The sequence below is a fragment of the Haliaeetus leucocephalus genome, unplaced genomic scaffold (assembly GCF_000737465.1).
Source record: "Haliaeetus leucocephalus isolate CR32 unplaced genomic scaffold, Haliaeetus_leucocephalus-4.0 Scaffold577, whole genome shotgun sequence".
Lineage (NCBI taxonomy): Eukaryota > Metazoa > Chordata > Aves > Accipitriformes > Accipitridae > Haliaeetus > Haliaeetus leucocephalus.
The window spans coordinates 6177758-6191009 of NW_010973013.1; the positions used below are offsets into that span (position 1 = coordinate 6177758).

General features: G+C 41.3%; 2 protein-coding genes across 4 annotated transcripts in view; both read right to left on the minus strand.

Moving 5' to 3' along the window:
- The window catches only part of SEC23B (Sec23 homolog B (S. cerevisiae)), a 23491-nt gene extending 22722 nt beyond the window's left edge, over window positions 1–769 (minus strand). For both annotated transcript variants that reach the window (XM_010577783.1, XM_010577781.1), the window contains exon 1: window positions 607–769. In XM_010577783.1, the coding sequence (XP_010576085.1) occupies window positions 607–618 (12 nt within the window). In that variant the 5' untranslated portion in view covers window positions 619–769. The remainder of the gene's footprint in view (window positions 1–606) is intronic.
- A 448-nt stretch (window positions 770–1217) lies between these two features.
- POLR3F (polymerase (RNA) III (DNA directed) polypeptide F, 39 kDa) lies at window positions 1218–11765 on the minus strand. 2 transcript variants are annotated; one of them, XR_775041.1, is made up of 9 exons: window positions 11651–11765; window positions 9486–9553; window positions 8390–8457; window positions 7519–7631; window positions 5372–5515; window positions 4511–4618; window positions 3589–3780; window positions 2548–2973; window positions 1218–1399 (listed from the first exon to the last, which is right to left on the minus strand). XR_775041.1 is itself a non-coding variant. In XM_010577784.1 (8 exons), exons 1-8 carry the CDS (start codon window positions 11705–11707, stop codon window positions 2896–2898), a joined length of 828 nt encoding a protein of 275 aa, XP_010576086.1. In that variant the 5' UTR covers window positions 11708–11765; the 3' UTR covers window positions 2295–2895. The 2 variants fall into 2 exon arrangements, 1 of the variants encoding a protein (XP_010576086.1); XM_010577784.1 differs by lacking the exon at window positions 1218–1399 and having other exon boundaries at window positions 2295–2973.
- Window positions 11766–13252: the final 1487 nt, after the last annotated feature.

Genomic DNA, 13252 nt, shown 5'->3' on the forward strand with positions numbered 1-13252 from the left:
CAGAAAAAAGGGGGGGGGGGGGGGGGGGAGACGGAGACTATTAATGTCACCTTTTAGCACTTACTCCCTTTTTAAAAAAGAATTACAGACTGATAAAGTAGCCAGGTTCATGAAGAACCAGAGTGACAGATCATTTCTCTAATTCATTTAGAAACAGATCACACAGATTTGTGTTTTACAGACAGGAAAGTGAAATTGCTCTACTTTTCTCTATAGGCATGGGGTTTTTTCCGTATTTGAGAAGGACAAGCTGCAACACTAAGAAGCTTCAGAGACCACAAAGGTCATCTAAACCAGATAAACCCAATACAAATGAGCCAGAATTTAAAGAGCTTAATAAACCAGCCTTCTAATTCCTAAAGCTGTTCACTGAAGACAAGCTTGCTCTCCTTTTTCTTATTGCCAATGAATCTGGTTATACTGCATAAAGCAACATACCTGCATGATAAAGACATGTTGTTTCCCTGAAAGCTATCTTCTAGCTGCAGTAGAGCACAAACACTGTGTTATCTCTGCAGCAGCAGGATTCAGGACCCCATTGTGTTAAGTCCTCTTTGAATGCAGGAGGACAAAGGCAATGCCAGCCCCACACTTCAATGAAATTACCTTTGACGACATAACGGATGTCTGAAGCTGAGGTTAAGGCTCCCTCCAGTGAAGCGAGCAGCATTTTCCCCAGGCTTCAGTGGTTAAAGGGGGCAGAGAAAGAACAAACATCTGATCATTTCACTCCCACATCTCTTTTGTAAGAGCTCTTCTGCCTCTGTAGAGATATGCATCCCTGTCACCTTGAGACAACACTGCAACAAAAGAAAGAGCCGGCTGTGGGTGCTCACACTAGCTAATACAATCAAACTCCTACCATGGACACGCCAGCGTATCAGTACTCGTTGTTTGCTCCAGAGACAGCATGCCTAGCTGCTCCCCAACAAGGAGCCTTTGCCTCTGTATCTATACCCTCCCTGTATGGGACAGGAGCCATATTTTTTTTATTCTTTGTACAGCACTTACCACCATTAGCCTTCTGTCCATGACCCACACTACAAGTAGGAAAAGGGGAATTGAGCAAGATTTGAACATTTCGTACATGATCCAGACTGCTGTATTGAAATAGCTGATGTAAAGTCTTCTACCCTTATTAGGTAAACTGTCTCCCCAAATGTCACTGTGTTGGCCTACTGTTTACTACTCATGGTCAGATTACCTGGTGGCTGATAAGTTAGCTGTAGAGGTGCTTGACCATTGCCCTCCCAACAGTGTCCAGGAAGGTTTATTTTCAGAGGTGCAATCTTGAAAATAGCTAGATGCAACAGGTCCAGTGTTGTGCTTGACCCGCTAATTGTTTTCCAGTGCTGGGAGGCTGTCATGAAGATACTGACTAGTTGTGTAGAGATCCAGCCTGGACACAGCACAATAAGCCACAGGTAGGAAGTTGTACCAGGACCAGACTGTCTCTGCACAGTTCTTGTGTCTATACTGCTCTGTCTGCTAGTATGTCTAGCTCTGCCAGCCGTTTGTTAACTCTGGATGGTGGAAATGCTGGCTGTACCATATATGCACAATATTTTTATTAAAAAGGAGCTGAATTTTTTTTTCCCCTAGAGGTTGCTTGATTATAGGTTAAGGAAGAGGTGCAGTAACTAACTAGTCGATACAAAAATCTGTTTACTTCCCAAGTGGGATTTGAACCCACATTTTCCAAAGGCAGTATCGCCCCTCTAATACTGCCAGATGGACAGCAATAGCCAGAGGAAACTAGACACAGCTCTCTCAAGAGGTCCATGGCCTGGCATACCCTGGGCATGAGGCTGATAACACCACAGTCTATACATTATTGCAAATTCATCAGTCCAGAGTCACACAGAGAAGGAGCCAGGGAGGTCACACTTATGAGAAACACAAATTGGCTCCACATCACAGGAAAAGAAGATTGAGCTTTCTGATGATGTGCCAGTACCATGCCTTTCTCAGATCACAAATCAAGGCCAGAGGCCATATTTATGTACAAACAACTGTCACTGGCATCTTTCTCAACCCTGAGGGTATTCAGATAATCTATAAAAATTTTCCCTGTACCATCAGACCAGAGGAACTCTCTCTTCTGGAAAACATATCTTCCCAGAATACTTCTACTCAAAATTTCAGCTGACATATCCACATATGCAATGTAGCTGCCAGAACACACCAACACAGATTTGATGATGATCTTGTAGCTGTCAGATGAAGGAATAAATACAATGGATGCATCACCAGGGAATGGCAGCAATGGAGGAAATGAAGCACAGATGTACATGAGAAAAATCAGGGTTTTAATGATAAATTAGTAGGTAAGAAAGATAATAAAGAATCAATGAGTTCTGTTTGATATATTTAGGATCTTTCCCACATCAGATTCTTAGTCTTCAATTAGATGGTAACTATCATGGGAGAAAAGTGTCAGCTTTACAGCTTAAGCACCCACCAGTAGCACTAGTCTGAAAGCAAAGTTTGGGATCTCATTCTTGGCAGCACTCATTAGCAAGTTTTTCTGATCAGCTAATGACTTACTTTCTCTCATTCAGAATAAGCATCTGTGGAGTACTCGACACAATCCTTGGAAGCAATGCATCACCACCCAGGTGTTCTATGGCACTTTTCAAGTCACACAACCAATTTTTGGTACAAGAATGGATTTATGTTTCTACTTCAGCCTTAATCTTCAGTGCTGACTCTACTTCCAGTCCACTCACAGGACTGCTAACGCAACTGATATGTTGCTGCTTTATGTTTCATTAAAACCAAAGTCACTCCATGTCCTGAAGTTGCTCACAAATTTAGAAGTTCACTTTTAAAAAAGCAAGCTGCTTTGTCACCTTGGCTGTGAAGCACGAACCCAGTTTACAGTTTTCTTTCACTTTAAAATTCCAGCCACTCTGTCATATAAATACAGTTTGATGGAGAAATCTCACCACCTTCATGGCAATCATCAAAAACCTGCAAAAGAAAGCCCTATGTCAGTAATTATATACAGCAAGCACGATCTCACTGGAAGTAACATGCTCACATGTCTTCTGCTCTCTGCTCCTTCCCCAGTAGAAAAGCAGTAGTCTAACAGAGGCCAAAATCTACTAAGTCCAGTGCCAGCTCTGAGGAACAGTAACATGAGCACAACAAAGCAAAACAGACCCCACTATAGTAAATGATGCAAATGGACACATTGGCAAGTTTTACCTACATATCAGTTTACAATCTAAGCAGGAGAGACCAAAGCTAGGCAGAAATAAGTTAGCTTGTTAAAAAACATAAATAGGCAAACTTGAGATCAGAAAATAGAATAATTTGAAACAGGCTAAACTTGACCACACCCTTTCACATACAGTCCAGTAAAGAAGCAGGATATAAGTGGGAAACATCCTGGTCAAAACTAAAAAACCTGCCTCTTACACCATAGCTAAGGCATCACAGATAACACTCATAAGCATAGTTGGTTTAGAAAGCCATGAGGATCACTCACAGGCATAACCTTGCAATGTACTGGCTGGCCATTTGCAGGATTGTATTCAAAATTTGCATGCACCCGCCTAGTCATATTCAGAATTAGTTACTTACAGGGCAGAGTCCACAGGGCGTCCTGACTAATCCAGTGGGTTGTATGAGAGGACTAACAGCTCTGTACAACTTCATCTGTCCATCCACACTGCCTACCGTCCCTTCCTTTGCAGCAATAATAGTCATCTCCACTTTTCCATCATATATTAGTGTATTTAAAATGGTTTCAATGTCTTCCATTGACAACTCAACCTAAGAAACAATTTTTAAAATAAATATTCGGAAAGACACACGCTAATAAGTCCTGCAAGGAGGAAATGAGCAAACACCATGAGAAACAAATCCTTAGAGTTCTAACGTAGCCCAGATAAAGGCACTGCTCTCGCTAGGCACCTCATGGGGTTGTACAGATAAAAAAAAGCAAAGCAAATACCAACACCTCCTACCTCCCAAACACTTCTGGATTACGCTAGCCTTGGCTTCCCCAAAAGAACTTCTCTACGCACCTCAAGTGTCTACATCATCCTAGCATGATACATTTCCAGTTTTACAGGAAAATAATCATGAAAGAAGAAAAAGACAAGACTGCTGAAGCTATGCCTGTTGATGGTGACCAATAATTGCAGGGGTTTTTTCCTTCTCTAAACCTGCTTGAAGTACATAGGCTAACTTGAGAGAAATTATGAAACATAAACCGGTTGAGACTGTTAAAGGAAAACTCACTCCAGTTTCCATCAACAAGGATGTGAATGCTAATTCTTTTATACATCTTTGAAAACCCACATGTACAAACTATCCTGAAATCTCATGCAGCACTGAGGACGCTCTTCAAAAAGCAATAAAGCAGCAAAGCCCACTTCCAGTACAGTAACTGTAGGATACTAAAGTACTAAACGGACCCTCGCCAAATTTGCAGGACCCAACTGTTGCAGCTAGTCATGCACTGAGAATTTTGAGAGTAGTAAGATGAATCTATTCTGACCTTACTGATGCCCAGTTCACAGATATATTTCCACACCTCATGGGATGAGGCAAATGAGCTGTTCCTCTGTATCATGGGGTTCTGTTTGCTCTCTCGAGCTGCTTCTGCCTAAGAAAAAGCAAAGATGAGTTATAGTCAGTACTCACTGCCATGAGTCTCCTTCGTGGTTCAGTTTCAGGCAGGCTGAAGTATAAAAGCTGATTTCCAAACCATTTCTGAAACATGTTTTTTATTTAGCACTTAAAGCTATGTCCTTAAGACTGATGCATGTGAGACAATGCAGTGCACAACCAAACATAGTTTTACACTAAATATGACATAGATTAATATGAAGGAATATTAGCATCTGGTGTTTTTTGACACAAAAGAAGTTTCTGCTCTATCTAGAGCCAGTTAAAATACATTTTAATGAAATAGAGAAATGCTGCAATCTGCATAGGACTTATTTAATGGACAGCAGGCTTCTCCTGAAGTTATACTAGAGAAAATTGTCTTTTAGGCAGAGCTGACTGACTATTGCCTTCCACCCTCACAGAAATTAGGAGATCTGCAGGGAAAACAGTGACTTTTGCTAGGTTTTTTCATCCTGTGTTCTTTGCTGCCTAGTTTGTCATTGGACCTTGGAGACGGAAGGCTTCACTCCCTGTACAGGGTGCGAAAATATGCATTATTAAAATGCAACACCATCACACTTGCTGTGACAAATACCATCCAGTACAAATTTGCCAATCCAATTATAACAATTGCCAACACTTAGAGAAAACACTATGGAAAACTTAAGCCTTGCCTGTCACTGGTTTTATAAAGAAAATAATTACTTGCACAAAACAAATAGAAGGTGACTTTAGTAGTCGCACTCACCTTACTCTGCAGAAATTTAAAACACTGTTGATTTAACACCTCCACAAATTCAGACTCAAAGTCTTGGTCACTGTACCAAGCCCCACCAGTCACTGACCGGTCAGGCTGCAGGTTATATAGCATATACACCTTCTTCTTGGATGCCTGTTAGAGAAAAGTGCACAGCTCTTAACAGCTGAAAGTCTTCCTTAAGAAAGGAAGATTTAAGAAGATATCTGCAAAAGAGATAGTTTATTACTCCTAAAAGCTAGGGCACAGTAATCCAGCTGACTCAAGCTATCCTTAACATCTTTGACCCTCAGGTAACATGGAGATAAAGAGAAGATCAATACATTTGGATTCCTAATCATTTTATAACATAGTGTTAGAAGAGAGAATCCTACTAACAACGTGCACACAATACAAACCTCACTGAAGATCTGAGTTTAATTTTAGCCTAGTGCCTCTAATCTCCCTCCACAGTCGAAGGAGGGCAGGAAAGGATCTTTAGAACACAGCAAAGACAAACTTAACGGAGAAGCTTTCAACTGTTTCTGCAGCATTCATCCCGCACACTGACGATAGGAGGATCCTTACATGATTAAACCCTGCAGCTAAAGTTAACCCTTGCGAGCCCACTCCTTACTGCCACACCTAGATGAGGTGAATGTGAATGCTGCTTCAGTCCTGATATTAGTAGTCAGTCAAAGGACAATGGTCATCCAAAGGACTACTCAGCAACCACTGAAGCAATTTTAGCAACATTACATCCCCTGTATGACTAGATGAAGCCAGCACCTCTCACAAGAACATGAAAAAGCTACTGCTTCTCTATGTCCAACTTCTTTATCTCCGTTTTATTTTTATTTAGGAAGTTACCCTCACCTCTCACTCCACCCTGCCCCCCCAAAAAACACACACATGCAAGCCAAGGTATTGCCTCCATGGTGCAGATGAGACTGGCACATATAAAAGGCACACAACATAAAACTTCCAAGAGTTCACAAGCAAGTGGTCTTCCTGGTGTTCCAGGCCCTGCCACAAGACAGAATCTCTGCTGAAAACCAGGAGAGTGTCCAAAGAAAATGCTAATGTCAATGATTTGTAATTAAGCAGGTGAGGGAGAGCAGGATCCTGCATGAGCATTATAACAGTGTAAGAAAAAGCATGGAAAAGTGTAAGCCCTACTCTGGTACGTGGACTATTTGCACAGAAGATAAATAAGTACTTGAGTAACTGGAACAAAGTAAAGGAATGAAGACTAAGACAGAATCAAACGTCTTAGAAATTGTTTAAAGTAAACAGTACAAATCCAGTACGAACCAGATAACTGAAGGGAGTTTCAGGATCTCCGGGGGAGAGGAACCTTGCAAGGTCACTTGCAGCTAGGTAACCATACCACTAGTCCCGTATAAAAGGCTGAGATTGCTTCAGTACCAGAAATACCAAGTTGTGGTACAGCAACATTGAGACCAACGGAGAAAAAGTAATTACGAGCACGTTTTGCTTTGAGTGGAGATAGGAGAAAAGGGTAGCAGAAGAGTGTTAAGAAACAAAAAAGGAGAATAAGGTATAAAAATCAGAGAACAAGAGAGGGCAGGATCTGCAGACAGCAGGAGTGAGGATGCGTACGGACAGCAGAGAAGCTGGCCTGTGCACCCAAGCGCATTGGGATGCTGGAGGGAAATGCACCAGACTCTTCCCTAGGTTTATGTCCTAAACACTAGGTATGGAAGTGCAGAGAAAATGGTGACAGAACTGCAGATTAGTAGTAAGCAGTGCAAGAGGTTTGTGCAGGGTAACAGAACTATAACAGCTGTGTGCAATAAAGAATGACAAGAACTAGAACTGCAATTTGATAGTAATGGTGTGCAATTAGTAGTGGTTGGAAGAGAAATAAAACTGTATATTAATAGTGATGTGTTTATTAATTGGATTATTAATCAGTTTGTTAGTAGTATGTTGATTATTTAATAAACATTTTATAGCCTCTCGTATCTGTAGCACCTCAAACCTGCACACTAAAGGCAGAGAGTCAAACACTGGTGCATAGTCAGTGAGATAGCTAGAGGCAGAACGAGGTTTCTCTGCTCCCAGTCCCCTGTTCAAGCATACACAGCATGCAGCAAACATTTGAAATTGTTAAAAAAAAGTTACAAAATACTCACTGCCACAGATTTAACTGCTTTAATTAGTTTCTTGCTTTCCAAGTTTTTCAGTATCTTATTGATCTCCGTTAAAGGCAAATTACTTTTGTATCTAATATCCCTGCTCCAAATACCTGTTTAAAAATCACAGAAGTGAACAGAAATGAACAGAAGAAACCATTTGTTTCTGTTCATACTCACAAACCAAAAGTCACATCACAACATTGCTTGACTCACTTGCCAACCATAGGATGTATCCTCGATACTACCACTCCTGGCAGAAGGGAGGGAAGGGACAGAAGGGGATGGAACAAAGAAAACAACTGACAAAAAACAAGAAACGCATACCACCACCACCACACTGTCCTTCTGCCCTTTATCTCTCCTCCAAGAGCTCTTACAAGTGGACCCTATTTCACTGCCAACATGAATACATCACAGAAATGTTCTTGTATTTTTAGGTAACTAGTGTTTGCTTCAACAAAAATATGACAGCCAGTTCTACCTGCCATCTCTCAACCATAGTGTGCAACGACTGCTGAGAAAGCCTAGTTACTAGTGGTTTCTGCTGGCAGTACACCTATTAAATCTGACATAGGTATCACATTTTCTTTTAATTAGTGAGTGTTTTGTGGATTCCTCAGCTTGACAGTCCCATAGATAACCATAATTCATATTCCAAATATTCTGAAAGAGCCCCCACCCAAAAGTCAACCAGACTTCTCTTTGGTTTTTAAAAAGTGGACACATGGAACATTAGCTACAGACCTGGTATGGGGACTCTAGATTTTATATTTGTATTGTCTGGACAAGCATTTAAAAGTTTGGACAGGAACAGTTCCATAAGTAAATAGAGTTAGTACCATTCACAATTATAATTTATTTAAACTACCTTTGTTGCCTGCATCTTCTATAATTTGGTAAACCAGCTTCTCTTGATTGTCGGAGCCTTTCATTTTACTGCAAAATAAGAGAGCCATCAAGATTTTTGAAAGGTCCAAAATTTGAAAGAAGTTGGATTTGTCTTAAACTGAAAACAAGCACAATGAAAAAAACAATGCACAAAGGAAAAAAACCCTACACAATAAGCCAGCCATTGGCAAATATAATACACAACACTAAACCTCTCTGGATCAAGCCAAGCTTGCCAGTGAGAAGCCACAGTAAAGAGAAAAGAGCACAGTATGAAAGAAAAGTGACTAAGTGGGAGTCACTCAACTTGTCATAACAATGGGGAATTTGGAGTCACGTATTAACACAACTGTGGAAGGTCAAACACAGCACGGAGCATAATTTAGGATAATCTGTCTCTAGACAGAACGTCTACAAAGGGATAGTAGCATGCTCCCAACTCTAAAACATGCCTTTTCACTGGTCTGAGAAAGCCTGAACTCAGCAATCTTTTTCTAAAGCATTTCAAAGAGAAGATGACACGCCTGCACTGAGGATAATTTTGAAGTATATTTCTTTCCAGAAGTATGTCTAAGGCATCTTTTACTCAAGATTTACATAAACATCACAAGACATGGTTTGAAGGTACATTTTAACAAATCAAAGAGTATGAGTAGCAGTTCAAGTGGCCTCCTGGACAGCTGTAACTACGAGCCCTGATCCTGTAACATGAGCAGTGAGGAAGACCACAGAACCACAGTTTGCAGAGGGTATGGTCGGGCTTCAGCTGGATTTCACCTGAGCATATATATATGTTTGCACAGATCACTTTGCTGTCATCTGGACCAGGAAGCCTGCTAGCATGTTAGAACTGTAGTCCCATGGCACCCTCTGTTCAGTAGAAACCACTACACCCAAAACAGTTTTCAGGATCAGCTCAGGAGAGTCACGTGTACCCTCCAGAAACAAGCAGTTATTTTCTGTAACATCCACATTACAGAATCCATATTACATTGCTGAGTGTATTCTCAACAATGCTGCACGTGAGTTGCAGAGTTGTGTTCCAAATATATTTATCCAACAAACACAAGGCTTACCTTGCATTTTGAGACTCTTTGATTCTATATAGGAGACCTGCATTGCTCCTGAGAAGGTCCAGCTGCCCCTAGGAGAGATGGGCACAATGCATTTACTTTCCTTCAAATAGCTTGTTTCAGAACATGGCAAGAATCTTGTAATATTCTAAATTAAAAACATTATTTCATGTCAACTGAATAAAGAAAAGGGAAAACTAACATTTCTAACCACTGGAAACAATAATACCCCTGAGGATATTTTTTCCCTACAAGTACACTAATACTCTTGAGGATATTTGTTTTCCCCTACAAGTATCCATTTATCATCAGCTATCAGAAATAACAAATACAGTTCCCGTCCCTTCCCACAACATCTATGCACTTCCTATTATTTCTCCTAACTTTCACTATTGCACGACGGACATCAAGTTCTTGTATACTTTGCTCTCCCTTTCCACCAAAACACTCATTTGCATGGCTACCCAGAAGTCACGCTGGAGCTCTACTGCACAAGTTTTGAACAATTCTGAGTTCCAGTAGCAAAGTTCTATTTTATACTAAGTAAAGACCACTGGATAAACACCAGCCAGGATTGATAGTGCCTCTCAGAGACAAATTACCAGCATCTCTCACACACAAAACATCTGTTCTCCCCTTGACACTTGTGCCTAGGCCAGGAAAATTCTTATTTCCCATTTTGAAGAGGCAAGCAATTAGACAAGCCCAAGAGCATAACTGTGTATAACAGCACTAACATTCACTCTTTCGTTGCCAGCTAATCCTTTACCCACAGTTACAGCCTTGCTTCTTATAGATTTGCATTATGTCATTGACTGAAGATCACACCTCAAGGTGATCCCCTTCAATGCTCTTCTACAGATTAAGTACTTGCAGCCTATCTTAAGTGAAGTACCTGATGCTTAATAAGGCTGAGCTCTCACTGCAGTTTTTCCCCCATGTCTGAGGTACTTATTAAATCTCCCCAAACAGCCCCCACACCCCAAGGCATCTACCTGAAACACATTCTAGAGACTTCACTATCTTTGAAGCCTCATTGTGAAAGTTGGCCAACCCACTCAAAAGTTCCTGAACACACAAGCTCACATCCAATGTATTGATAAATAACATCTATAACAGAAAGACCAAGAAGAGAGAGATTACATTACTTCCAGTGCCACCTAGTATGGTCCAAGCTAAGAAGTTTCCGTTATTAAAAAAAAAACCAAACACCACACCTCCCTCAGTTTGGATACTTTCCAACACCCCTCTTTCTGAGAAAGCCCCTCTTTTTCAACAGTGCTCTCTCTGCTGCACCACTCAGTCTGTTTTATTGCCTGACTTCACATGCCCATGAAGCGGCTAGCTAAGGAACCAAAAGGAATCTTGATCTGTAAAGACCTTGAACGTTTAGCTGACACTCAAATTTATGCCACACTAGAGCCAACAAGACTAAACAACTAGTGTCTGTTCCTGAACATGTGGCAGAAGTAGTTGACAGTGATTCTCGCTCCTGGCTTAGGCTGACTCCTGATACAGCAAAGGAAAAGGCCCAGTGAAGTGTGGGAAATTCAGAGAAGATGCAAAAAATCCCTGGAGATGTTTCATCTGCTTATTATCAGAGTAATCCACAACCTTGGGATTTTGTGAGGGGTTCAGAGAAGACCTTCATATATAAGGGCATGGGATAACATCCATTTTTTTATCTCTAGCTAATTCATTCCCCATCATTAATGGGCCTTGTGGTTATCACCTGTGGCTGTCTTACCACCTGCTGAACCACTGCAACTACACTTGCACCTGTTACATTAGACCATTGTATCATATTCTGCTTTACAAAGTAATGCACAGGGAAAAGAAGACGAAAGAACTTTAGACACATCAAAAAACAAATGTGGTACTTCTCAGCGGTAGCTTCCTCACCTAGAAACTCACAGAGATATACCCATTCATGGTAACTTTGTATTACAGAAAGGAAAGAGTAAGTTGAGTGTGTTTTAATAGGCTTTGTCAATCATAAGTGCTTATGGCAACCAAAAGTGTTATGGTAACTGTACATAATGGCAAATGCCACTAAATCCAAAAGGGATTAATTTGCTAGCCCTGCCCAACAGGTTGCTACCATGCAGACAGTGTTCAAAGTGCTCCGGGTTGGCTGAAGTGACATGAGGAAGACGAGATGACCCTACCATTGAGAGCAGCCTGTTGATTGCCATGGCTCGCTGCTGGGCTTCCATGTGAGGCATATCATTTTGAATCACCTGGTCTGTGATACCGTGAGGGAACTGATGACACAGCTCAATAATCCTGGGGGAGGATGAAAGCAAGTTTAAAATCATGTTCTGTTACATCCAAAACCAAATGCAAACAGTATTAGAGCCGGAATGGAAGAGAGGGAAAAGAACAATTCAGGGAAACTGTTTCTCAATCATACCTATTGAGGGAACTTAGCATCTAATCCTTGTGCTTACAAATAACGCCCCTGCAACTGCTGGACAAACTACGTTTACTCTCTGTGACAACACTGAACATGGTGCTCCATTTCACTTTTCTGTTGCTCTCATTATTAAGTATATGGGTTTAGAGCTCCCTGTACAGTTTCATTATACAAAAGGTTCTGATGGGAAGGAATTGCTAGCTAGTCAGAGAACACAAATACTGATGAAATACCATTTAGAAACCAATAACTTAATGCAGAAAAGTTGCAATTCCCCTTTGTAAAATTTTCAACACCAGGGCAGCCAAAGGTAACCTGACCCCATCCCTCACTGCCACCTAAACACCTTCCAGCCTGTGATGGATGCACTCAACCCCTTAACCAAACTAGCAGTAGTTTGGTACAGGCTCCAAAGGAGGCAAAGGCCTGAGCTGTAGCCAGGCCAAGAACTCCTCCAGGAAACCCCCAAAGGAGCAGAGTGACACAGTGAGCATCGATACATATGAGCTTGGAACACGACCATGTGATTAACATGTGAATAACGGGTGGCTTTTCCAAGACTCGTTTATCAAGGAACAAAGAAAACTGTGGGTACAAGGAGTCTGATGCATACCTTTCCTATCGTATGCAATTTGACTATGAGCCAAGCACTTTATTCCATAAATACAACATCCTAAGTGAACCTTCTTTGAGCTCTGCCTGCTAGGCAGCGTGGCTGCATGGCGGCAATCTCCCCTTGAGCTGGGACACCTCTCAAGGTTGCTCCTCGAGGCAGAGAGACATTTTACTAACGACAGATCTTTGGATGAGTCCCAATTCGAGTTCTCCCTGAACTGCAACTGGACTGCATACCAGGTGACTCTCCCCTTGAGCAGGGATGCCTCTCAAAGTTTGAGATTCCTTACCTGAGACTCAAAGATCCTTCTTTACCCAAGGCAGAAAGATGCCTTACTCGCAACAGACCCTTGGTAAGTGACTGATAGCATGCTTAATTAATACTAATGAAAGCAATGTTCGATATTAATTATAATAAACTTTGTATAGATAATTCCATTAGACATAAACCATTGTCCAAGTCTGGGGCTAAGGTTGGACCTAGCTGCCCCTAAGCTCCATCAGGAGTTTAGAAAGCAAGGGGGTCCACTCTGAACCTTGAGCCTCAAAAGGACAGTCTCTCTTACCCTTTTTGCACCTCCAGTCTCCATGTAAATCATTCTAGCTCGATTCTAACTCAATTTTCCTTTGTATGTTTCTTCCATGCAGTAAGTAATAGAGCGAATCTTGCCATCGAACTTGGTTAAGTCGCACTTTTATGAATTCATATTAAACCCACTTTTGTTAATACCTCTGACAG